The sequence below is a fragment of the Sebastes fasciatus genome, chromosome 18, assembly GCF_043250625.1.
Source record: "Sebastes fasciatus isolate fSebFas1 chromosome 18, fSebFas1.pri, whole genome shotgun sequence".
In the NCBI taxonomy this organism is placed as follows: domain Eukaryota; kingdom Metazoa; phylum Chordata; class Actinopteri; order Perciformes; family Sebastidae; genus Sebastes; species Sebastes fasciatus.
The window spans coordinates 29,783,764-29,808,205 of NC_133812.1; the positions used below are offsets into that span (position 1 = coordinate 29,783,764).

General features: G+C 39.1%; 2 protein-coding genes across 2 annotated transcripts in view; both read left to right on the top strand.

Moving 5' to 3' along the window:
* LOC141756587 (uncharacterized) overlaps nucleotides 1–10,027 on the top strand; it is a 22,286-nt gene extending 12,259 nt beyond the window's left edge. The window contains exons 10-19 of the mRNA XM_074616451.1: nucleotides 3,157–3,285; nucleotides 4,434–4,550; nucleotides 4,759–5,097; nucleotides 5,224–5,496; nucleotides 5,630–5,686; nucleotides 6,093–6,188; nucleotides 6,267–6,295; nucleotides 6,532–6,579; nucleotides 6,732–6,800; nucleotides 9,842–10,027. Coding sequence (XP_074472552.1) covers nucleotides 3,157–3,285; nucleotides 4,434–4,550; nucleotides 4,759–5,097; nucleotides 5,224–5,496; nucleotides 5,630–5,686; nucleotides 6,093–6,188; nucleotides 6,267–6,295; nucleotides 6,532–6,579; nucleotides 6,732–6,800; nucleotides 9,842–9,982 — 1,298 coding nt within the window. The 3' untranslated portion in view covers nucleotides 9,983–10,027. The remainder of the gene's footprint in view (nucleotides 1–3,156; nucleotides 3,286–4,433; nucleotides 4,551–4,758; nucleotides 5,098–5,223; nucleotides 5,497–5,629; nucleotides 5,687–6,092; nucleotides 6,189–6,266; nucleotides 6,296–6,531; nucleotides 6,580–6,731; nucleotides 6,801–9,841) is intronic.
* Nucleotides 10,028–15,264: 5,237 nt separating this feature from the next.
* LOC141755947 (uncharacterized) lies at nucleotides 15,265–22,425 on the top strand. The gene is made up of 10 exons (XM_074615313.1): nucleotides 15,265–15,451; nucleotides 15,616–15,951; nucleotides 16,115–16,381; nucleotides 18,481–18,558; nucleotides 19,855–19,941; nucleotides 20,026–20,051; nucleotides 20,834–20,890; nucleotides 21,126–21,194; nucleotides 21,320–21,654; nucleotides 22,175–22,425. Exons 1-9 carry the CDS (start codon nucleotides 15,301–15,303, stop codon nucleotides 21,410–21,412), a joined length of 1,164 nt encoding a protein of 387 aa, XP_074471414.1. The 5' UTR covers nucleotides 15,265–15,300; the 3' UTR covers nucleotides 21,413–21,654; nucleotides 22,175–22,425.
* Nucleotides 22,426–24,442: the final 2,017 nt, after the last annotated feature.

The window sequence follows — 24,442 nt, forward strand, 5'->3', positions numbered from 1 at the left end:
CTGGATGGGGGGGGTGGGGGGGGACTGGATGGGGGGGGGGTGCCACGCCAAAGAGTGCAGAAGAAAAGAGGTGAAACTCTGCTGCTTTTTTGACTACAGCCACTAGATGGTGCTGCCGCCATTTTGGACTGAAACCACCAGTGAGTGTGTCCATGGATGTATAAAGAGACGTCTGTAGATCAGAGGATAGAAATCAACGTCCCAGTAGGAACACTTAAATATCCTCATTAAATCATGATGTCTGCTGGCTGAATGACAGCTTCCTGCTGGCTGTATGACAGCTTCCTGCTAGCTGTATGACAGCTTCCTGCTGGCTGTATGCGGCTGTAATAATGGATATATTGGTAGTAATTCATCACTTTTATTATCTTCTAATCCACCCATGGGCTGTATGCTGTCAGCCTGTACCGTGGTGGATGTATTAACGTCTCTGTTCCCAAACAACCGGCTATCGGCCAGTAGCTAGTAGCGCTAGTAGCATGACATCAACAGAGTTTAATGGAGTTGTAGGATATTTACGAACACGCAGGGCAAAAGACCAGAACACAGCCTCTTCTATATCCATGGTCTGTGGTCTATTGGACCCTCTTCTACATCCATGGTCTGTGGTCTATTGGACCCTCTTCTACATCCATGGTCTGTGGTCTATTGGACCCTCTTCTACATCCATGGTCTGTGGTCTATTGGACTCTCTTCTACATCCATGGTCTGTGGTCTATTGGACTCTCTTCTACATCCATGGTCTGTGGTCTATTGGACTCTCTTCTACATCCATGGTCTGTGGTCTATTGGACTCTCTTCTACATCCATGGTCTGTGGTCTATTGGACCCTCTTCTACATCCATGGTCTGTGGTCTATTGGACCCTCCTATACATCCATGGTCTGTGGTCTACTGGACCCTCTTCTACATCCATGGTCTGTGGTCTATTGGACCCTCTTCTACATCCATGGTCTGTGGTCTATTGGACCCTCTTCTACATCCATGGTCTGTGGTCTATCTGTGTGCTGGATGTTTCTTACTTCCATTTATGTCCATCGTTCACTTTATGCTCCTCTGGGAAGCAGCCGGGCAAAAAGTTTAATAAATAAATGAGTAAATATTTATAATAGTATAGATATTTATATTATTTGTATTGTTCAACACAGGCTATTATAATAGAGACATTAAATATGACAACAGAATAGAAATAATGTAGTTATACTGTTATACGGCTCTTTGGAGGCGGACGTTTTACTGGCGTCCGGTAGTCGCTTTCAGTCCAAAATGGCGGAAGCGTAGCTCTGCAGCTGGACGATGACGTTGACATGGAACAAACTATTGACTTTCACTTCTTAGCGATATCCGTTCTTTGGCTACGCTTCCAGAGACGACATCTTTGGTCCTCTATATCTTTATATAGACAATAGTTGTTTGCTGTATATTAACGCTGTGAATATTTAATTTAGCACCTTTAACATTTTGGACTTGATGTTACGTTTGTACTCATTGCTTTTTAAGGTTAAGAGTTGTCCAAGTTTTTTAGTCTCTTTGTGTACACAAGAAATACATTTTCATTATATCATCGCTGTAAACATGTTCATTGTTATTCCAATATGTTTTGTAAACTTTGTCCTGTTGGTTTGAATGAGCTTTCAGGCTAAATATTATTTATATTTATATATTATTATATCTTGTAAATGATATAATCTGCAAATAAAAAGTGCTTCATAACCACTCGTGCATTGTGTTTTGTATAACTGTACTATGCATTTTAAAGTGGGAGGTTCATTTTCTTTGCTATAGATATTATTTCTTAAGTTCTACATAACTGAATTATTCAGGATACAGAACGTAACGCTGTCCTCACTTCTTCTCACTGTTGTTGCTGTCCAGCAAAGACGCAACCTGCCATAGTTTGTTTTTGTTGTCCTGCTGAAGACCAGATTATTTCTGGTTAAAATTTCTGGCACATTTACAATTTGTTAAATGTAATATTTGTGTCCGTTGGTAACAAAAAAAAAAAACACCGACAAATTATGTGGCGTTCAACAAGGGTCGATTCTTGAGCCTCTTCGTTTCAAACTCTACATGATCACACCAGATCAATTTTATAAAATCTATTACTATAAATAGTCAGATGCCACATTTCATCCCATTAAACAAAAATAAAAGTGAAATAATTGATTTAAAGTCAAAGACATGTCATCAGCCAGTGCTCACGTTAAATCCCTTTCTCTTCAGAGTAAACATGTCAGAAACATTGATCAGGTCATGAACTGTGACCTAAAGTCCATCAGCAGCATCAGCAGGGTTACACATTTAAAATATAGTGACGGTTAAAGCAGTTCTGTAAATGTACCCATGTCCTTATGTTCAGGTAGGAGTACTGTGATAGAAAACACTCGGAGTTTGACAGAATGTGCTTCTGTTGCTTCACTACCACTCTGAACTGCTCACAAAGCCAACTGAGAAGATTTAGATTTAGATTTAGAGCCACACCATTACACCTGTAAATCACATTTAAGCTACTACGAGGAACTTTAACTTAGTGTTGATTTTGGCGTTCTTTGTGGACAACAGCGGTAGTGTACCCGAGCACCAGAGTCCCTTTAGAAAACCTCTCATTTTACTGCAGCAGGGTCTGACAGTCTGCCATTTAGTCCCTGTTCTGGTGCTCTGTTACAACCCAGAGGTGGTGTCGGGGTAAAGGAAGTAACATACAGCCGCTGTTTTCAGGCAATCACTTGTTTTTATTGCCGTGACTGAAATGAAAGCAAAATAAAGGGTACAATGTTTGGATTATAACAGAAAAGGAGGGTTTAGGGTGGCGCAGAAAGGAGGAAACAAAAGCACACACCCTACCCCCTGAATAATCCCTAACAAACAGACTACTAATACTCTACTCAAAAGGAAAAATCAACCACAAACGAGTACCTCAGACTAGTTAACATACAACCATCTAAACTCCACTGACTCCAGTTAGACCGGTACACAATATATTAGTCGCCCTGAAGGGGATCCCCCAGAGGTGACGTCATCTCGGAGTGGAGGGACAGCAGAGCGAACAAAAGAAAAGAGCAAAAGAGAAAGCGCAGCAACATACAACAATACCAATACCAATACCGAGCGGTCACTCGTACACCGCAACATGTTCCTAGAACTCCCTTCCCTCCAGAGCAGGCCCAGCAACACGGCCTCCAGCAGCATGGTGTCGGTGTTGGCTCCCAGCTGCCGGGCGTGGAACTCTCCACATCCCGCCCGGATCTGCCCGCGGTGGAATCCGACCCGGTGGCACCGATAACAAGCATTTAAAAATATCTATATAGAAATAGCCGATCTTCCTGCTGATTTACTTCGGTCATATAGAAGCATCAGTATTACATTGAGACTGTTTCAGTTAAAAGTTCCTCACAGTATCTTTAAATAAATATGATCATATATTGGGTGAACAAACATGCTGATCTCTTGTGCTTATGTGGTCATCATCGGAGGGTAAAACCTCCAGAGCTCTGCTGCTGTTGTTAATCACATTCTCACCAAAACTCTTCCCCTTCACTTCTCAGAAAATAACACTAATCTGCAAAGAGGAACCAACTAATTCTCAAACCACTAAGATATCATCGTTTTTCTCCAGTACGACCATATTGCACCACGTGATTGACTCACTTTGTGTTTATGTGTGGCGTCAAACATCACCACCATTTTTCAGCTGTATTTTAGGGTTATTTGCACAACTGCATTTGCAACTCGACTTCCTCAGAACTCCTGTCGTCTTTACAGGACGTCATAAACCTCATTGCCACAACTGTGATGAAAAATCAAGTACTGAATGAATGAAAACTGTTAAATCTACTGACTTCATCTGTTGTCTTTACTGTTAAACCTTCTTATCAGCTCATATCAGTGTTTCAGATGTTTCATACAGTAACATAAGAAGTGCATTTTTCATTTACTTACTTCACCTGGCCTCCTGAACTTCTAATTGCATTGAGAATTAGTTCTTAAAATGCATCCTTGTACACAGAAAATAACAAAACCACTTCAAAGGCGATATAGGAATACATGTTGTGAATGTGGACAGGATGTATTAGACTGTAAAACACCAGAATAGAAAGGAAGTGTGTGCTGTGGTTTTGATGTGTGGGTGAGTAGAGGCGTTCACCATCAACTCCAATAAACCAGACTCAGTTTTCAGTTGATAATAATAAGATTCCTTTTGTCTACATTTTGACCTGAAGCGTCTCTAGATGAACTCGTCTTTAATCTCCACACTGAACCACATCAGTTCTGTTTAGATATCGACAAGAAATCCAGAGATGAAAAGCTGATCTCTCTGCATGATTGGAAGAAAAGATTCAAGTCCCAATAGGGAAGTGACACATTACTAATAACGGGAAGTAAACGCTGTATCTCTCTTAAAGAAGCACGAGGACAGAAACTTAGACAGTTGAGGGCGTGAGAACAAGAGACAGAGACAGAGACGGAGACGGAGACGGAGACGGAGACACACGATGCATGAATTTAGGATTAACATGACTTTATTTGTGATCCTGCTGCTTCAGTTTACAGGTAAGAATATTTATATACATGACTAAAAGAAACGTTACTAGTATTTAATTAACTAACATTGATTTAAGTGAGAAAGTCACGATGCTGTTTGTTCTGAACATGATGTGTCGAGTGGATTCTTGTAGATTCTCACACATAACTATAAACATAAAAGTCATGTTCTTATCACAGTTCATATTTTATATGTTTCTCTCATCTTCATCAGCAGTCACTGGACAAACCAACCTCTCCTTCACTGTCAGAGCTGGAGATGAAGTCACTTTGCCTTGTAACAATGTGATAAAACATCAGGACAAATGTAACAGTACTATTTGGCTCGCCAGTCGTTATGAGGGGCTAACAGCAGTAGAGCTGATTAGTCTTGGGAAGATTAGTAAGAATCTGTTAGACAAAGATAAATCTGACAGACTGAGTGTGACAGAGAACTGTTCTCTGGTTATAAGAAAGATCACGGTTGAGGATGTTGGTCGTTACACCTGCAGACAGTACATCAGATCAGAACAACAACAAGGTCCAGATGCTACGGTTCTTCTGTCTGTTGTTACCAGTGAGTATTTACATCATCATGTTTTCAAACTGTCTTATTAGAACAATATACTGAAATAATACATTAATTCTGATTACGTGATGAAGTTAATTTTACTCTTGTTGTCTTTCTCTCCATCTTCACCAGTGACTGGAGAGAAGGTGAATGATGCGGTCACCTTGTTCTGCTCTGTGTCGACATATAGACGGTGTGAACACACAGTGAAGTGGCTGTATGAGGGTAATAAGGATGAAGTGGAAACAACACCGCTTTCCTGTTCAGCCAGGGTGACATTTCCAACTCTTCATCTTAATCAGAAGTCAAACTATTATGAGATACTGAAGTGTAACGTGACAGATAAGACTAGTGGAAAAACGCTGCAGTTTAACGCCAACCCCCAGTTCTCATGTGAGAAAACAGGTACGTTTGGTTTAATTTCATGTTTTAAGATTACATAATTGTTTCTGATTTAGTCTCTTCTGATGATAAACATGAGGTATTTTATCATCATTTCTTGTGTTTTGTTATTTCATGTCATATTCAACAAAATAAGGAGGATGCACATCAGAGGGAAAAAACGATACATCGTCTGAAAAAAATGACACTCAAGGTATTGACTTAACGTCTTACATCTCTCTCTGTCTCCTTATTAAGTCTAAAGTATGAATGTCACACTATTTTTAATGTCTCGTGATATGGTATAGAAAAAAATTATAGAGGAAAACAAGCATTTTTTAAAGTTTCATAAGAAGTTGATGAATATTTTCAAACCACAATCAAGACCATGTAGCAAACTAAGTTAAAACATAAGTACTCGTCATGAAAAACTTCAACACCTTATTGCATGCATTTTGATCACTTATATAGTTAAGCATTCTTTTTGAAAGACATGCAAATATTCAGTAAATGTTTACATGATATTTTTCAAATCTTTTGCAAAAAATGCAGTTATAATTTATCACATTTTAGCAACACGATGAGAACAAGAAACTGCAGCCAAAATGTTCTTCTTCCAGGTCGGTTGTGGTTGTACATCCTTGTGGCTGTGGGTTTAGCAGTACTCTTTGCAGCAGTAATCGTTGTGGTTGTCATCAGACGGAAGAGAACTAAAGGTGAGAACAACTTTTACAACAAGTTTTGATTAAACTTGATTTTCACAGTGGAAAGTCAACTCTCATTTGTCTTTTCAGGGAACCAAACTCAGATGGATAAAAACATGGTGAGTTTTAAACCTTAATATATGCACTTATGACTTTAAAAAAATAGTGTTTTTGGTATTTCTTCACATTTACAAGTGTCTGTGGTTCTAAATAAACAGTTAGCTACTCACTGCAGTGAGATATTTCAGGGGGGGAAAGAAGTAGATGAGCTAATTTACAGCATGACTCAGTATATTCTATCATAAGTTTCCATTGATGTAAATGGAAAACTAATAACTAGACTGTGTTTGTGCAGCGGCTGACCTCAAACCCTGCGGTGACTCCAGAGACCAACGACGACACGGTGAGATCACACAAAGGTTACACCCACTGGTTTTTATAGTTACAGTCTAACTTCCCTCTCGCAACAGAGAAAAAAAGAGAAGTCAAATTATGCACGTAAACTAGAACGTCCACATGTTTCTGAGCAGCCATGATGTCGTTGTCTCTGCATAGGCTGATCCTGAAGACGGTGTTTCCTACGCCTCCGTCAGCTACACCAAGAAGACCAACAGTAAAGCCAAGGTGAGCTGTCTGATTGGTGATACCGGGGGTGGGAGTGAATGAAAAGAGTCTTCAGCCATGTGAGGCCGCTCACAGTGGTGTTCTGAGCTAATTGCATCATGCAGCATGCATGCTAACCACATCCATGATTCTAACGTGCAACATGCTAAACAGGTGTAACCTTTGCCATGATCACTATCTAAGGCCTTGTTCAGACCTGGTATCAACATGCGTCCTCGGTGATCCGATCACAAGTGATCACAACTGTAGATTCTGCGTTTTTTCACATTAAACTCTGAAATTAGAGTTGAGTTCAACCGGAGCACACTTGGTGATTGTTGGAAAGAGTAACAACGCCGGTTTAGGTGAGTTTTATTTAGTTTCTGTTCAGTTTGAATGAAGTGTTTTACGATGCTCCGCTACGTACGGCTGATCTCAACATAATCACAAATACACGTGGATGATGGCGCAAGCTGAACGGAGAGGGGGGGCAATCGTACTCGGGCAGCTTGGCGGAGGTCTGCGCTCTCCGAGTGCCATTCTAGTTCAAATATATCTTATCTATGGACTACATATCTACAGACTATCGGACCAGACACGGGAAGTGCAGTAGCAAAGGCAGCGGTGGCGGCGGCGTGGAGGTCCTCGTGGACTGTCGGTACAATAACCTTTTATTTTGATGTTAATAAAATGGACCCAAATTCACAAATATGTGGGATATTACAGCTGACATTCCTGTAGTATTACGTCACAATGTCTGCTGTATTAGCCATGTGTTTACTACGTGTTTATTTGCATAAAGAGCGGGGAAGTGAGATCAGATCAGGAGTGGTCACTGGAGACACATTCTAGTGCCAGGTGTGAACAGACGTTTTTAAAGCTGTCCACTTCTGTCCGGATCACTGAGAACGCATGCCAGGTCTGAACCGGGCCTTGGATCAGCATCTTGGCATGCTAACATTTGCTAATAATAACATTAAACACAAAGTACAGCTGAGGCTGATGGGAATGTTTTACAGTTATTGGAATTAACATTTTGACCAGAAGAAGGCGCTGTGGACGGACCGTTGTTACTGTAATTCATCCTGAGGGGGACATTGTTGGAACCAAAGTTTATAGCAATCTATTCAATACTTGTTTGTTGTTAAAACACGATCTGCTCTCATTTCCAACTCGTCACATACCATCGCTTGGTCAGAACCACTTGGTGTCACTAAGGTTAGGCAGAAAAACTACTTGGTTATGTTAAGGAAAAGTTCGTTGTTTGGGTTTAAATGACATAACTTCAGTAAATTACATAAATTCAGTAAATTACATAACTTACGTTATGTGACGTAAATTCCCTTATGAAAAAGTAATATACTTCAAGTTTATTTTATGAAGTATTTAAGTAAAGTATATTCAACTTTAAGTAGTAAATATACTAATATCAATGTACTAGTAGTATACTTGTAAGTGTACTACTTCAATACTTTTTGTGACTAAATTGGATCACTTTTTAATTCATAAAAGTATACTTTTAAGTTATCTTTTATGTGTAAGAATAGTATACTTTGAGTACTCAACTAGTACTGCAACTATACTATGAACTATAGTACAAGTGAACAAGTATACTGTTAGTTTACTAGTTATATACCCACTTTTTAGTTTATGAAAGTACACTTTAAAGTACTCTCAGTAAACAATAGTTTTTATACTGCAAGTATACTTGTATGTACTTGTAGCCCACTTTTTAGTGTATGAAAGTACATTTTATATACTTTAACTTACAGTACTTAGCCAATGAGTTATTTATTGCATAAATAGAATTACTCCTTTTTGCTATTTAACTTGATGTTTTGTGATGATAAAAAAAACAAAATCTTTTTTTTCGTGTGCCTCCACGGTGAACAGAGAATCCAAAAAGATAAAAATAAATGTATTACACAGCATCTGTTTACAAACTGTATTTGTACCAAAAAGGAACCACAACTAGAAGCCAAGTTGACCTTCCTGTAGGCCTATAGGACAATAATACTTAATTATACTTTTCTTAAGTATACCTCTATCAAAAGATTAAGTACAAGTATAAACTAAGTATACTTTTCTGTATACTTGTCAGTATAAGCCAAAGATACTTAAAAATACTTTTGTTAAGTATATCTCTGATTAGTATAAACAAGTATAAAAGGTAAACTGAAAGTATACTCTATAGTTTAAGAAGAAGTTCTAGAAGTATACTAATAGCATACTTGAATAAACTTCTTTTTGTTAAGGGTTAAGAACGTTACGTAACGTAGCTACTTACTCAACTTAAAATAAGTAAATGTTGAGTTGTGGTTTCACACGGGACACAAACAGCGGTCTGCTGGGTGAAAGTCCTGTGTTTGTTTGACCCTCCTTTGCCCTCGACCTCCTTCCCTCTCGGCCTCATCGCTCGTTGTACCACGTCATCATGGACGAACGGAGCAGTCCCTCTGAGCGTCAAATATTACCGTGAATGGGTTTACATTGGAGTTACTTGACAGCCTGCTGCGTCTCATACAGATGCTAAAGGGTGCCTTGTGCGTTGGTATCATACGCCGAGAGTTGTGGCAGAACGCGGGTATTTTTACACCTATAATGAGACCGGGCTGTAAAACCATGAATGTCAACATCATTTCTTTTATTTTATTTTGTTTAACCTTTATTTAACCAGGAGAAAAAACGTATTGAGATTAAAATTCTAATTTCCAAGAGTGTCTTGGCCAAGATAGGCAGCAGCACAGTTACACGGCTGCAGACATAAAACAAAACATAACAATTGAAAACAACAAAGAGCAAATTATAGAATCATAAGGTATCAAAACACATTCATCATGGTGGCACTAATGGAAAAATCAGGGAATCACCGAAGTCCTTAAGATTTCATTCATTCATTCATTATGTTGTCTTTAGGTATGTTTTTGTTGTATTTCATTTCATAATTCATTGTATTGTGTTGTTCAATGTCACAAAGCTGCTTTGCACTTGGATTATAAGTATGCCGTGTCATGTCCTGTTGAGTAATTCATGTGTGACGCTGTTTCCATCTTGTTTGCCAGGTTCGGGGTAAAGGTGATGATGATGAAGGTGATGCAGTGACCTACAGCACCGTGAAAGCTTCCTCTTCTTCTCCTCCTGCTGCTGGAGCCTCCGCTGACTTCAGCGACCTCTACGCTACCGTCAACGAACCGGACAAATAAGTAGCTGCAGCTCATATCATTACAGCTACTTTACATCGATAACTAATAAGGAAAACCAAGTCAGTTCTTATTCTGTGAGTGCCTTTCGCTAGGATTCACTCATGATGTGTTATTGATGTGTATAGACTAGGGGTGTAACGACACGATTTTACTACAATACGATACGATACGATACGTTTTCCATGGCTCCGATACGATTCAAGGACAATATTTGGCTCACGTAGAGCGATACGATACGATTCAATGATTTGAAATCGATTCAGTCATTTTTTTCCCCAAAAATTCAGTCAGTGTGACTGTGAAGTAGATATGTGATACTGGACAGAGCAGGTCAGGATTCCTCAAAGTTATTCTTGTAAGGGAATCAGGAATAAATTAATTATGGATATAAACAAGTAAACAACGATTAATGGCAAAAACATACAGCTTTTATTAGAAAATAATAAAAAGTGCAACTGCAGGACCTGCTGATTCAGTTCTCAAGATACAAGGCAGTGCAATATTTAACACTACATATAATAAACCAACTTCTATTCAAGTTAAATGAACATTTAACCTGCTGCTTCTGGTAGATCAATAATACAGAGATCAACAGCTGATATTGATCAAACATTTGATAGTGATCAAACCGCTGATATTGATCAAACAGCTGATAGAGATCAACCGCTGATAGTGATCAACAGCTGATAGTGATCAAACAGCTGGTAGAGATCAACCGCTGATAGTGATCAAACAGATGATAGTGATCAAACAGCTGATAGTGATCAAACAGCTGATAGAGATCAAACAGCTGATAGCAATCAGTAGTCCACCTACAGTGTTCATTTGGGCTCTTTTCATACATGAAAACATCTGGAACAACATGTTAAAACTACGTTAGACTAACGTTAGTTTAATATCTGTTTTGTTTTTTACTTTACTCCCGTAATAATTCACCTCGTGGACCGTCTGCTCTCCGGCTGGATACGATAGGCGGCTGATGCTGCGTTCACATACAGTAGATATCACGACGGGGAAAAGGAAAGTCATTTTCTCTGAATGAAAAACGACAGCGTACGGGGAAAGCTCCTGTGGGTGAAGCTGCCCTCGTCAAGTGGACCGATAGTGCCTGAAACTCTGTCGTGCTAAAAAACACTCTCATAAAACGTTTGTCGTGCTTAAATACAAGGTGCAAATCCTTAGTATGGATACAATCGATTATTCATCTTGCAAACCTTTTTTATATCGATATACGTCTCCCGTGAAGGACAACTTGCCGAGTACCGATCGATGTAGTTGGATCGTAGAATTATATAAATCAATACATCGATGTAGTAGATGAATCGTTACGCCCCAATATAGAGTCATTTAGCAAAATTTAATATATCATTTAAGCATTAAATATTTATTTATATGTTTGTACATAACCATAATGCTCTTACCAGATCAACGACAGTGTTATTAATACATGAAGGAAAAGACAACTTGAAGCTCAGCTGCATCTGATTGTTTTAATTAATTATTGATAGTTAGTATAGTTAGTTATAGTTATAGTTATAGTTGTAGTTAATTATAATATAGTTTTACATTTTAGTTCTTAAATGAGCATGTGACTTTTCTCAGGGTTTTATTGATGTAGAAAACCATTCTGTCCAGAAGGAGGTGCAGTAGGTCAACTGGTAGCACAATAAGATAAGATAAGATATACTTTATTGTCCCACAGGGTAATTTGTCTTTGGCTCCAGGCCACTGCATCACACAACAATGTGAAAAGTCCAACACAAAGATCTCCTCTGGGTCAATAACATTGACTCTCCTCTAAATAGGACCTGACATTCATACAGCTGGTTTCTTAAATAAGTGAGAAAATGTATGTATATAATTTATGTGATTTGAGGGGGGAGGACTATGTCTTACTACTGTTCATTTTGTGAAAGCTTTTATAATAATGATAATGAATGACTTTATTTTGAACATAAAAAAAAATAAAAACAGATACAAAATAATAACAAACAAAACAAGAGTAATAGTGTCTGAAAAGGACCAGGTAGAAGTAAAACTTATATATCCCTATACCCCCTTTCTCACTTCTCCTCTATTAACTCATATATCATAGAATGATAATATAATATAATATATAAACTATCCAAGATTTATTTACTTCCCAAATTAAATATATGAACAGCATCCCAAGTTTATTTACAACCCCACATATCCATCCAGAGTTAGATAGTATATAACTAACCTTTAACACAACCTTTAACACAACCCTTATCACAACCCTTAACACAACTCCTCCTCATCCATTCCTCCCAAAAATATCCCTTTTTGTATAGCTTTTTAAAGTGATTTATATTTGTGCTCCGCTTCAACCCATCACCCAACTCATTCCACAAATCCACCGCACAGACTGAAATACACACACACACATATATATATATATGTGTATATATATATAATATATATACACATATATATATTATATATGTGTATATATATATAATATATATATACACATATATATATTATATATGTGTAATACTCTTCTTTGTTGTACGAACACAAAACATTTGAATATTGCCCGGAAGTGAATTATTTCTTGCTTCAACATAATTATTGAGGTTTTAAATTTGACCAAATCCATGAATTTCAATGCATGTGACTTTAAAAACAGTGTGTTTGTGTGTTCCCTACATCCCACATTATTTACTCTCCTGATTGCTCTCTTCTGTATATGCATAATGGTTGTAAGCTGCTTTTATAAGTGTTACCCCAAACTTCCACACAGTAATTCAGATATGGTGATAGAAGTGAAGAATACAGAATGTGCAGTGATTTATGCTCCAGGATGTGTCTTGTTTTCCCTAAAACTGCTACGCTCTTCGCCAGCTTTGTTCTTACATAATTTATCTGAGGTTTGTAATGGAAAATGACATTGTATGTAATGATGTCTCTTTATGCAACAGTGGAATGTTCCTGTCTGTGTGCTCTTCGTCTCATGTAGTGGGAAAGTACTGAGTGTTGACTTTTACTGGGACACTGTCTGAGTAAAACAACTCCTTTTCTCACAGTCCTCGTTGTAGATTTCTATATAGTCACATTGTAATAATCTCCTGGGGTTCACTCTTCTGCAGACTTTGTGTGACTCTGTATAACCAGTGCCTCTTCTTGCAAGAATAAAATACAACAAAGACATTTCATCTCTTCGGGATCGTTATTTCAACGTTCATTAGGACTCATCTCGGAATATTGATTGAATTTTCCATTACAGGTTTCCAGCAGATTTTGTGGTCCAGTATTACACCTAGAAATGTATTTTCATATTCTCTTTCAATATTAACATAATCTATCATCATTTGTACTTGTATGTCTATTTTTTGGTTTCCAAATAACATAAATTTAGTTTTGTCCAAATTGAATGACAATTTGTTTCTGTCAAACCAACGTTGCAATTTTCTGATTTCTGTTGTGGCCACCTCCAAAAGCTGCTGCAGATTTTCCCCAGAACAAAACATATTAGTGTCATCCGCAAATAAAACTAAATTCAGTGTCCTTCATACCCTAAATATGTCATTTATATACATAATAAACAGTTTGGACCCAATACTGACCCCTGTGGGACTCCACTAGTAATACCTGAGCATGTTGATTTGTAATCACCTATTTGCACGTACTGCTGCCTGTTTCCTAAAAAAGCTTCTCAACCAGTTCAGCACTACCCCTCTTATACCATACCTTTACATTTTATAGAATAATATATCATGATCAATGGTGTCAAATGCTTTTTAAAAAATCTATAAATACTCCTACTGCACTTCTTGTGATCAATACAACTGGTTATTTCTTCTGTTAGCATTTAGCATAAAACAATATGCTCCAATCATAACATGGCAAACTGCAGCCCAACAGGCAACAACAGCTGTCAGTGTGTCAGTGTGCTGACTTGACTATGACTTGCCCCAAACTGCATGTGATGATCATAAAGTGGGCATGTCAGTAACGGGGAGACTCGTGGGTACCCATAGAACCCATTTACATTCACTGATCTGGAGGTCAGAGGTCAAGGGAGCCCTTTGAAAATGGACATGACAGTTTTTCCTCGCTGAAATTTAGCATAAATTTGGAGCGTTATTTAACCTCCTTCATGACCAGCTAGTCTGACCTGGTTGGTACCGATGGATTCATCAGGTTTTATAGTTTACTATGATACCAGGATCTTCACTCTAGCTTTAAATCTGTGCAGCTAAAACCGCACAAAGACAAGGGCCAAACCCAAGGACGCTTTACAAAGAGGGCACACAAACTCATACTGATAAATAAAACAGAGGAGAAACTATAGCTGAGAAATTAAACGAGTGATGTGTAGGAAGAGTTAGAGGTCAGAGGCCTTGATGAACAGGTGGTGCTTGAGATGTTTTTTGAAAGTGTCTTCAGGGATGAAGCATTTCTGATCTCAGGAGGGAGAGAGTTCCAGAGGGCAGGGGGTGGGGCTGCGACGCTGAAGGATCTGTCGCCGAATATTCTCAGCCGGGTGTGTGTGTGTGGGGCGGAGGTTGGGGGGGTGGAGAGCAGACCGGTGTCGGAGGATCGTAGTTTCCGGGATGGAGTGAAGGGGTGGAGAAGGTTGGTTAGGTACTGGGGGGCATGGAGGGATTTGTATGTGAGAAGGAGGAGTTTATAGGTGATGCAGGACTTGATTGGAAGCCAGTGAAGGTGGATTGTCGGGGTGATGTGCTGCCGGGGCCTGGTGCGGATCAGAACCCTGGCAGCTGAGTTCTGGACGTACTGGAACAAGTCCAGAGCTTTGTTGGGTATGGATGAGCGTCTCTGCCACGGAGTCGGAGAGTGATGGCCAGAGTCTGGAAATGTTTTTTAGGTGGTAGAAGCCGGATTTTGTGACGGATTTGATGTGTGAATGAAATGAGAGGGTGGAGTCCAGGATGACAATTTACACTAAATGTTGGCGAGGAAAAACTGTCATGTCCATTTTCAAAGGGGTCCCTTGACCTCTGACCTCCAGATGTGTGAATGTAAATGGGTTCTATGGGTACCCACGAGTCTCCCCTTTACAGACATGCCCACTTTATGATAATCACATGCAGTTTGGGGCTTTTTTTGTGAACTTTTTGAATCTTTTTACCTCTTTTGGGCCTCCAAAGATAAATGAATATAAAGTTGTTTCCCACATTCTCATCTAAACACGTCGTCTTCAGTTCTCAGGAAAACTGCAATAACACAAAGAGGAAGCGGCTGGTCTCAGACCAGTAAGTGTGTTGAGTAACATCATCATGAAAATCTTCTCTTTGAGGAAGTGACATCATACTAATGACAGGAAGTAGATGCAGCATCTCTCTACTAAAGCTCTGTTTCAGAAACAGTTCAGAGCTTCAGAACAAGAGATAGAAGAAGCACAGAGACAGAGAATCACCATGGATGAGTTCAGAGGGATTCAAACGGCTTTATTTCTGATGCTGCTGCTTCAGTTTACAGGTAAGAATACACATATATGACTTATGTAACTTTATTATCTATATATTATTAACTAAGACTAATGTGTTGTTGTCAACATGGTGTGTTTAAGGAACTCTTGCTAACCAAAGATAAAGAAATAATCGTCACACTAACAGACGTTTATTTCTCTCTCGTCTTCTCAGGAGCAGCAACCGGACGAAGAGAACTCTACCTCGCTGTCAGAGATGGAGATGAAATCACTTTGCCTTGTAACAGTGTGATAGATGATCAGAATAACTGTGACAGTACTACATGGTTCTACAGACATTCAAGCAGCAGACCAGTAGTGCTGGTTACAGATGGACAGATTGATGAACAGGCTGAAGATAAATCAGACAGACTGAGTGTCACAGAGAACTGTTCTCTGGTTATAAAGAAGCTCACAGAGGAGGAGGATGCTGGTCAATATTACTGCAGACAGATCAGATCAGGACAACAACTAGGTCTAGATGCTGTGGTTTATCTGTCTTTTGTTACCAGTGAGTATTTCTTTATTATTATGTATTGATGTATTTACATCATCATGTCTTCAAACTGTCTCGTTAGAACAATATACTGAAACATTACAATCATTCTGATTACAGTGATGAAGTTAATTTAACTCTTGTTGTCTTTCTCTCTCAATATCTCCGTCTTCACCAGTGACTGAACAGAAGAACTCTGATGAGGTGACGTTAACCTGCTCTGTGTCGACATATGATGAATGTAGACACACAGTGAAGTGGCTGTTTAAGGGTCAAGATCTGGATAAAGACAACGGAGATCTAAAGACATCACAGTCTCTCTGCTCAGCCTCTGTGACCTTCAGGACGTCTCATTACATTCACACATCAAGCTATCAGTCATTGAAGTGTGAAGTGACTGATAGTTTCACTGGAACTCCTCAGCTGTTTCCCTTCAGACTCTCAGGTGAGAACATGTTGAGCTGTTTAAAGTCACTTCTAATGGATGTAGTCGGGCAGCTAAACTGAAATATTCATAATTGTGCATTTTGCAATAAAAGCAACACATCTGGCACAGATGTAAGTTTATACCCTGACCAGGAAGAAGTTTATTCAAGTGTGCTATTAGTATACTTCTTAAAAACTTAAAATAAGAGAATACACTTTCAGATTACTTTTTATGTACTTATCAGAGATACACTTAAAAAATTAAACTTAAGTATACTTGGCTCATTATGACAAGTATACAGAAAAGTCTAAGTATACTGTATATTGTATATTATAAATAATAATATGCACAAATAAGAAAAGATAACTAGTCAATATGATTAAGTTAAATATTTAAGTAATTAATTGATATTCTGGATTGATAACAAATTTACAGTTTGATAAGGATAATTATATAAGTAATTAATTTATATTTCCTTATGACAGAGATAACTGGTAATAATTATAGTAAACAAATTTATGAAAATTTAATTATAGTATATTTATGGCTCAATAAGGAAGCTGGTTAATTATTAATGAATGACTTATGGAGAAGGGGTGGGATTAAATAGGTTTGTACTTCTTCTCACTCCTTTACTAATATGTACATCAAGGCATCATGTGTTTGACAATTTATTTTTCTTATGCTTTTCATTGTATGTAAATACTACTTCTTTCTGGCTGTCCACTTGTTGGTATGATCATTCTCTTTCTCTTTATTTTTTATTTTTTTTAAATGAAATGAAATGAAAAATACTTCTACTGACAAGTATACAGAAAAGTCTGAGTATACTTGGTTCATACTTTTACTTCATTTTTTGATCAAGATATACTTTTTATTTGACTAGTAGTTTACTGAATGTACTTTAAAGTGCACTTTCATAAACTATAAAGTGGGCTATTGGTATAAAACTAGTAAACTATCAGTACAATACTTACACTTAAAGTATACTTCTAAAAACTAAATTAGTCCCAAGAAGTATTGAAGTAGTGAAACTACAATTATAAAACTCTTAAACTATCGCAGAACAAAATAAGACTTACATGTAAACTAGTTGTGTACTCAAAGTTTACTGTTCCTACACTTAAAAGTATGCTTTTATTAACTAAAAAGTGAGCCAATTTAGTCCCAAGAAGTATTGAAGTAGTACACTTAAAAGTATACTACTTATAGACGCTGCAAATTTGGCCCCTGAGGGCCAGGTTAGCCATTTTTCAAAATGGCCGCCAAATAGGCGCTAAATAATCCTAATTGTTGCAGAAAACTGATTTTATTTTTTCCCTTGATGATTTCCAAGGTGTGTTCAAGCTTTTTAGATCAGATCATGGATATGTTTTTTATTTTTTAACGGTGCTTTTAACATGAGAAAAACGTGAAAACCAAATAAAAGGAGCATGAAGGTCACTTCAGGGTCAAACTACTACAACCAATACACCTTTAGAACAGAAAGGTCTTCAGCCTTCTATCGGTGCGTTTCTCTTTTTATTAGCTGTACAGTTGACAGAGACATCGCTGGATAAAGATCGGGGTTGCCGGTAACCTCTAGTCCCAGGTCGCATGAGAACAGAAGGAATATTAATCACCTATCTGGTGGCCATTAGCAGCGCTCTGATATCTATATCTTTACATAACATATAAAACTACATCTGTGACAAATGTGTTGCTTCTATCGCAAAACGTACACTGTTATGCTGAAGTGCCCCGTTAATGTGAACCATTAAAGGTGCTATTGATAACATTGATAACATTCAGCCTCTAGATGTCACATTCTCCCTCCCCGTTACATTCACTTCACAACAAGTGGTTGCCAGACACTAACCCTCAATCTCAGCCATTTATCTGTTTTTTCCAGACTGACTGACGACCCAGAGACACCACGTGATACCAGCGTTGTTTTACTATTAGCTCATAAGTCTTGTTAGAAGAGGGAACTAAACGTCAGATATCTTCCACAGAGATCAACACAACATTCATTTAAGTTCTTTAACTGAAATATTTGTTTATTTTATACATTTGACGTTTTAATATCTGACATCACAGCCGTTAGTTGAGCTGTGTTCATGTGTTCATGTGTTCAGGTGAGGACACAACAACAGAATCACCAACACCAGAATTACCAACACCAGAATCACCAACAAGTGGAAACAGCACAGCAGGTAACAGCACGACAGCTTCTGGAGTCAGTGATACTTCAACTAAACCTTCAACAAAAAGTAGTGACTCAATCTTTCTGTGTGTCTTTATGGTTTTTTGTGAAGCTTTCAACCACATCTCAAACGTGGTTGAAAGCTCTGGAAAGTGGTATGGTAGTAGTAGTAGTAGTAGTAGTAGTACTAGTAGTAGTAGTAGTAGTAGTAGTAGTAGTAGTAGTAGTAGTAGTAGTAGTAGTAGTAGTAGTAGTAGTAGTAGTAAGTGAGCCTTGAGCTACTGTTCTCTGATTATTTTGTCGAACTAGTTGCAGGTTGTGTTTTTAATGGATGATGTTTTTGTACCAAAACTAACTGTTTGGTTAAAGAGACTATTTGTAACTTCTTCCACGTATAAATCATTGTCCCGTCTGTTAAACAGTGTTGGCCGCGGTCGGAGGACGCGGGGGAGACCATAGCTTTGGTCTCCAGGACCGGAGTCTCTGCTCCTCTGCTCCTCTGCTCCTCTGCCTGCCTTCACTCACACACCGTGCTCCTTCTCTCTCTCTCTCTCCACCTCTCACGTGCATGCTGCTCACTCCACACTGCAGAAGAGTTAGTTTAGCTCTGAGAATATCTAGTGAATGTTCAGTGGACGTTTGTGCAGAAATAACTGCTGCAGCTCCTCCAGACCAACAGAGGTTTCCCGTGTCTTGTGAAGTGACGGGGCTCCGCAGAGAGAAACGTTATCGTCTCCCCCGTTCCCTCCGGCCGCGGTCGGGAGGCTGAGGCGGGAAAAGCCAACACTAGGATCAGCATTGATTCATGGAGAGACCTTGGTCTGGTCAGCTAACATTACTGCCAAGCAGCTGAAATATAGAGTGATATTGTGCTTTTAGCTGACGTGTGTCTCCTCACTGTGTTGAGCGATGCTCCTTCATGTCTATGTAGAGCGAGCACAAGCGCCAGCAACAGGACGCTGACTTTAGTTGACTTAACGGACACAGGTGAAGCTGTTAACAACACATTTAGGATTCTTACATAGAGTCCCTTTAAAACAAATGTTTAACAGTCTAATTCTCTTTCCCAGGGCTGGCTTCAGATATAGACCAGATAGGAAAAAATAAATATATATATTTTTTTAAATGCCGTTGGGCGCCCGTCCTCATCGAGGTAACAAATGAACAAATAAATAACGAAAAAGAGAAATAAACTTTTTACCCCTGTATCCAAACCAAAGGGACCAGAGCCGGCCCTGCTCTTTTATTTTGAAGAGAACAGGAAGCTGCAGCCACAATGCTTTAAATATTTGTTTTATCTTCTCAGGTGGGTGGGTGTACGCCGTCGTGGCTGGGGTTCTAGCAGCGCTCTTAATAATCGTTGTGGCAGTCATCATATGGAAGAGACGTAAAGGTGAGACAACGGATGATAATTATTATTAATAATACTGGATCTGTGGATCTTCTCTTTTATCAACCTCCTCGTTTGTCTTTTCAGGAAACACACAGATGGACGACAACGTTGTGAGTTTAAAAACTGTTCTTCACTCTTTAATTTGAAATATTCAAACACACCGTTTTAGAATAGGAGACAATAACACATTTAATCTGCATGTGATGATCATAAAGTGGGCATGTCTGTAAAGGGGAGACTCGTGGGTACCCATAGAACCCATTTACATTCACTGATCTGGAGGTCAGAGGTCAAGGGACCCCTTTGAAAATGGCCATACCAGTTTATCCTCGCCAAAATTTCAGCTTATGTTTGGAGCGTTATTTAACCTCCTTCCCTGACGAGCTAGTATGACATGGTTGGTACCGATGGATTCATCAGGTTTTTAGTTTCACATGATACCTGTACCTTAATTCAAGCTCTAAAACTGAACAGCTGCAGCCTCTGAAAGACACTCGGGGAGGGAGGGAGGTGAATAGATCCAACAAACACACGTCTTTCATCCAGGAGACCGCTGTTTGTGTCCCGTGTTCACAACGTTCAGTCTCATTTTCACTGTACTAACGTGGTAGTTTTAAGCCCAACCATGTAGTTCTTTCCTAAACCTAACTAGAGTGGTTTTATTGCCTGTGTTTTTGTTTAATTGACAACATTAATCACGTGTTTACTGCGACTGAAAAGAGGACGGCGAGGGCTCTGACAAAGCGTCAGTATGTGATGAGTTGAGATGAGAACGTGTTGCTCTTCTGAAACCTGCACAGATGCATCTCATACGTTGCACAGGTCTTGTTTGTGTTGTGCACGGGCCTTGATACATGTGCATTAAGTGAAGTGTAACATGCTTTTTGTCCAGGAGCTGACCTCAGACCCGGCACTGACTCAGTCCGCTCCAGAGAGCAGTCGGGACACGGTGAGATCACTACACACTGTACAACGTTACACTCACTGACATCTGTAAAATAGAACTGTGTCTCACAGTCTGTACAGTCTGGAGAGTGGGAGGATGAGCAATAAAGACAAAAAGGGAAGTTAGATGATGCAACTACAACAGAAGTCAGAGGACAAACCGCCGCCACTAAAAAAAACACTATTTACTGTAAATGTTGATGTCACTGAGCAGCCATGATGTCGTCTCCTCTGTGTAGGCTGATCCTGAAGACGGTGTTTCCTACGCCTCCGTCAGCTACACCAAGAAGGCCAACAGTAAAGCCAAGGTGAGCTGTCTAAGTGTGGCGATGCTGCTTTGCGTTGTTTTTGTATGTTGTGTTTCACTGTGGGATTTCGTTAGTGCTTCTTCTCTGTCCTGTTGTGTCATCTATATTGCGTTGTTTCCTGCCAGGTTCGGAGTAAAACTGATGATGATGCGGTGACCTACACGACCGTGAAGGCTTCGTCCGCTGATCCCAGCAGTCTCTACGCTACCATCAACTAACCATCAAACCCGCCTGCTCATCTCATTTGATCAGGACGGATTATTGTAAATATAGCTTCCTATTCAGACGAGGGGGGGGGAGTCGGTTGTAGAGGTTGCACAATGTGAAAAGGGGAAGCAATGACTCAACATGTACAGTGGTTGCTTAAAATATAAATATAACATATATACTGTAAATGAGCTTAGTTTAGGACACATTCTGTTGATGAATCAGAGATGGATGAGCTACACTCTGATGGTCCGTGTCCACAGGCTCTGTGCTTTCCACACCCCCCATTCATTGTCTATGCAAGCAGCCGCGCAATGCATTCTGGTAGCATGGCGTCGCGATTCGAGAGACTAGGCGTCACGACGCCCGCTCCTTATTTGCATAAAGTTGAGGGCTCGTCTACTTTATGTAAATCACGGGCGTTCGACGCGACTCGCCGCCTCTCCAAACTCCCGAGGATCTTTTAAACTAAACGTCGTTGATCCAAAATAAAGACAGATTCATCAACATGGATTATTTCTCTCCTCAAATGTTTTCAGAAACACATTTCAGTGAACTATTGACGTGAAATAAGAGAAGAAAGTTTCCAAACAAGCCTCCAGACTGGTTCCGGTTTGAAAGCTGGGAGCAGCAGCCAACGGCGGGAAAGCGTTCGTCCAATCAGGAGCCGAGTGCCTTGTTTCTAGGGACAGCACACCAAGCGTCCAATGCTGGGAAGCGTCGCGTCCCCTTGCGATAAAAAACGCCCCTGTGGACACGAACCGTCAGAAAAGTCCGTAAAGATACGGGCCAATGTAACGCGTTAATATGAAGGAAGTTTCTGTGTATCGATTTTCCACGGGAGTTTTACCCGTATTTTTGCATTGCATTGTGGGATCAAGAACCTCCGCTAGTGCAAAAGTTGGAAGAGGCAGAGACCACCACACACGGCAAAGTTTAGTTCAAATTTCGAATTTGGAGAAACCGCTTTCACACTTCTGTGGTAAAAAATCAACAATTAGTGATTAATGTTCAGGACTCAACGTTAGCTCAAGTTGCCCCCTGTTTCAGGTGGTCCACAGAGACCGATAGGTAACGTATGAATGCTAGCGTTGGCGTCTGTTTTGTAAAGGTTGGGTCTGTTATTTAGATCGGTACGGAGGATATACTGTAAATTTACAGAAATGTCCATATTAGGGTTGAAGAAAATGTCCGTAAACTTAACGGAAAATGTCCTGGTGATATCTACCCGGACATTATCTGTTTTTCTACGGATGTTTTTCTCAGAGTGTAATCTCAGGTTATAGTGAGCATGTTGCTATTTAATGTTTTCATTACATGTATCGCCTGTAATTACTTCATATCATTTATCAAGGTTTTCTTATTCTTTATTTTCATAATTTCTTCTGTTTATTACCTTTTGTTATTCTTTGATATGCAACAATTTGACCGTTTATGTTTTAGTTCAGTCAGCGTTGAGTGTTCAGAGCCGACTGAGAGGAGGAGGGATGTCACATGACTTATTACAGTTTTTCTCAATTGTTTACACACAAATACTGGTACTTGACACACAATGACCACAACATGTAACTCATGCACCAACCCCCTGAACCAATTCTGCTAAACTACAAGCACAATTCCTGCTTTACACTCAAATTGCAGTTCTAAAACACACTTTTTTCAGAACACTACACACAATTCTCTGCATTTGGCACAATTTTCATGAGAAAATCTCGTTTTCACAAGGAACACACTGTCATTCAAAATTCTAAAGTCAATTGCCCTACTATGCACACTGACTCATCACATGGGCAAACACCTGTCACACAGTGTTACAATTAGCAATCAGTTGATGCTTTTCATGGCTGGATTCGACATGCTAAGCGATATTTCCCCCGCTGCTTGGCCAGGGAAAACATTGCTTGTGATGTGGATGAGGTGCTGTGGCCAGACCGAAACAGAAGAGAGGATGCAGCATAGTTGTTTTTACTGTAACTGTATACAGTAAATTCTTCTGTTGTTTTGTATGTAGACCTCTGTATGTGCAACTTCGTGTTGGTTGGGATGTTCACTGTGTACATTGTTTTTGTGGGGAAAATAAAATATATTTGTTACCGTGTATTTGTGTGTTCTGAGTATAAAAACAATATTCTAAAATATTTTACAACACACTGATGTATGTACTGTCTGTAGTAATGTAAGTACTGTCTGTAGTAATGTATGTACTGTCTGTAGTAATGTATGTACTGTCTGTAGTAATGTATGTGCTGTCTGTAGTAATGTAAGTACTGTCTGTAGTAAGTGTAACACTGAACAAAAAAAGGGCCTAAGTCATTATGATGAATGGAGAAGAAGTGTTTTCCATTCATCATAGTGTTTTACATTGAGCACATCAGTGTTCAACTGGTTCTTATAAATGTCTATTCATATGATGGTTTGTGTGTCATTTGAAAACAAAATACCATTTTGAGAAGAAATAACATTGTTTTGAATGTAAAGTTTCATTTTGCAGGAGAATTGAGGGGTTCTGCCCATTGTGTGTGTGTGTTTTTTGATTTGTGTGTAGAGTTCTGAGAGTATGAGGCATGCTTTCAGAAAATGTGTGTAAACAATCGAGAAAAACTGTAAAGGCAGGGTGGGCGATCTCGAGGAACTAACAAGAGCACACTAGAGTTTTTATCCAGCCGATAAACTCAGCCCAGTGTTCTTGTCTTCTCCAGTGAAAGTAGCTCACAGCATCCAAAAGTCCATAAATCTAGAGAGAAAGACACCAAGTCGGCCACAGAATACATTCAGAATGAAATGATGGGACGGTTTATTACCAGAATGTTTCTCTTTTTTGTCAGAGCATTATATTTATTGATTGCTGTCGGGATGTAACGAGAATTTTAACTAATAAATTTATAACAAAAAACGTTCTAAAATCTTTTCCAACCCGAGCTTTAATTTGTAATAATTTTTCTTCAGCAGAAGGATGTAATGTGTGTTACTGTATGTGGTCATTCATTATGTCGCTGTAGTGCCAGCTGTTAGATTTAATAAACAGGCTTAACATAATGTTT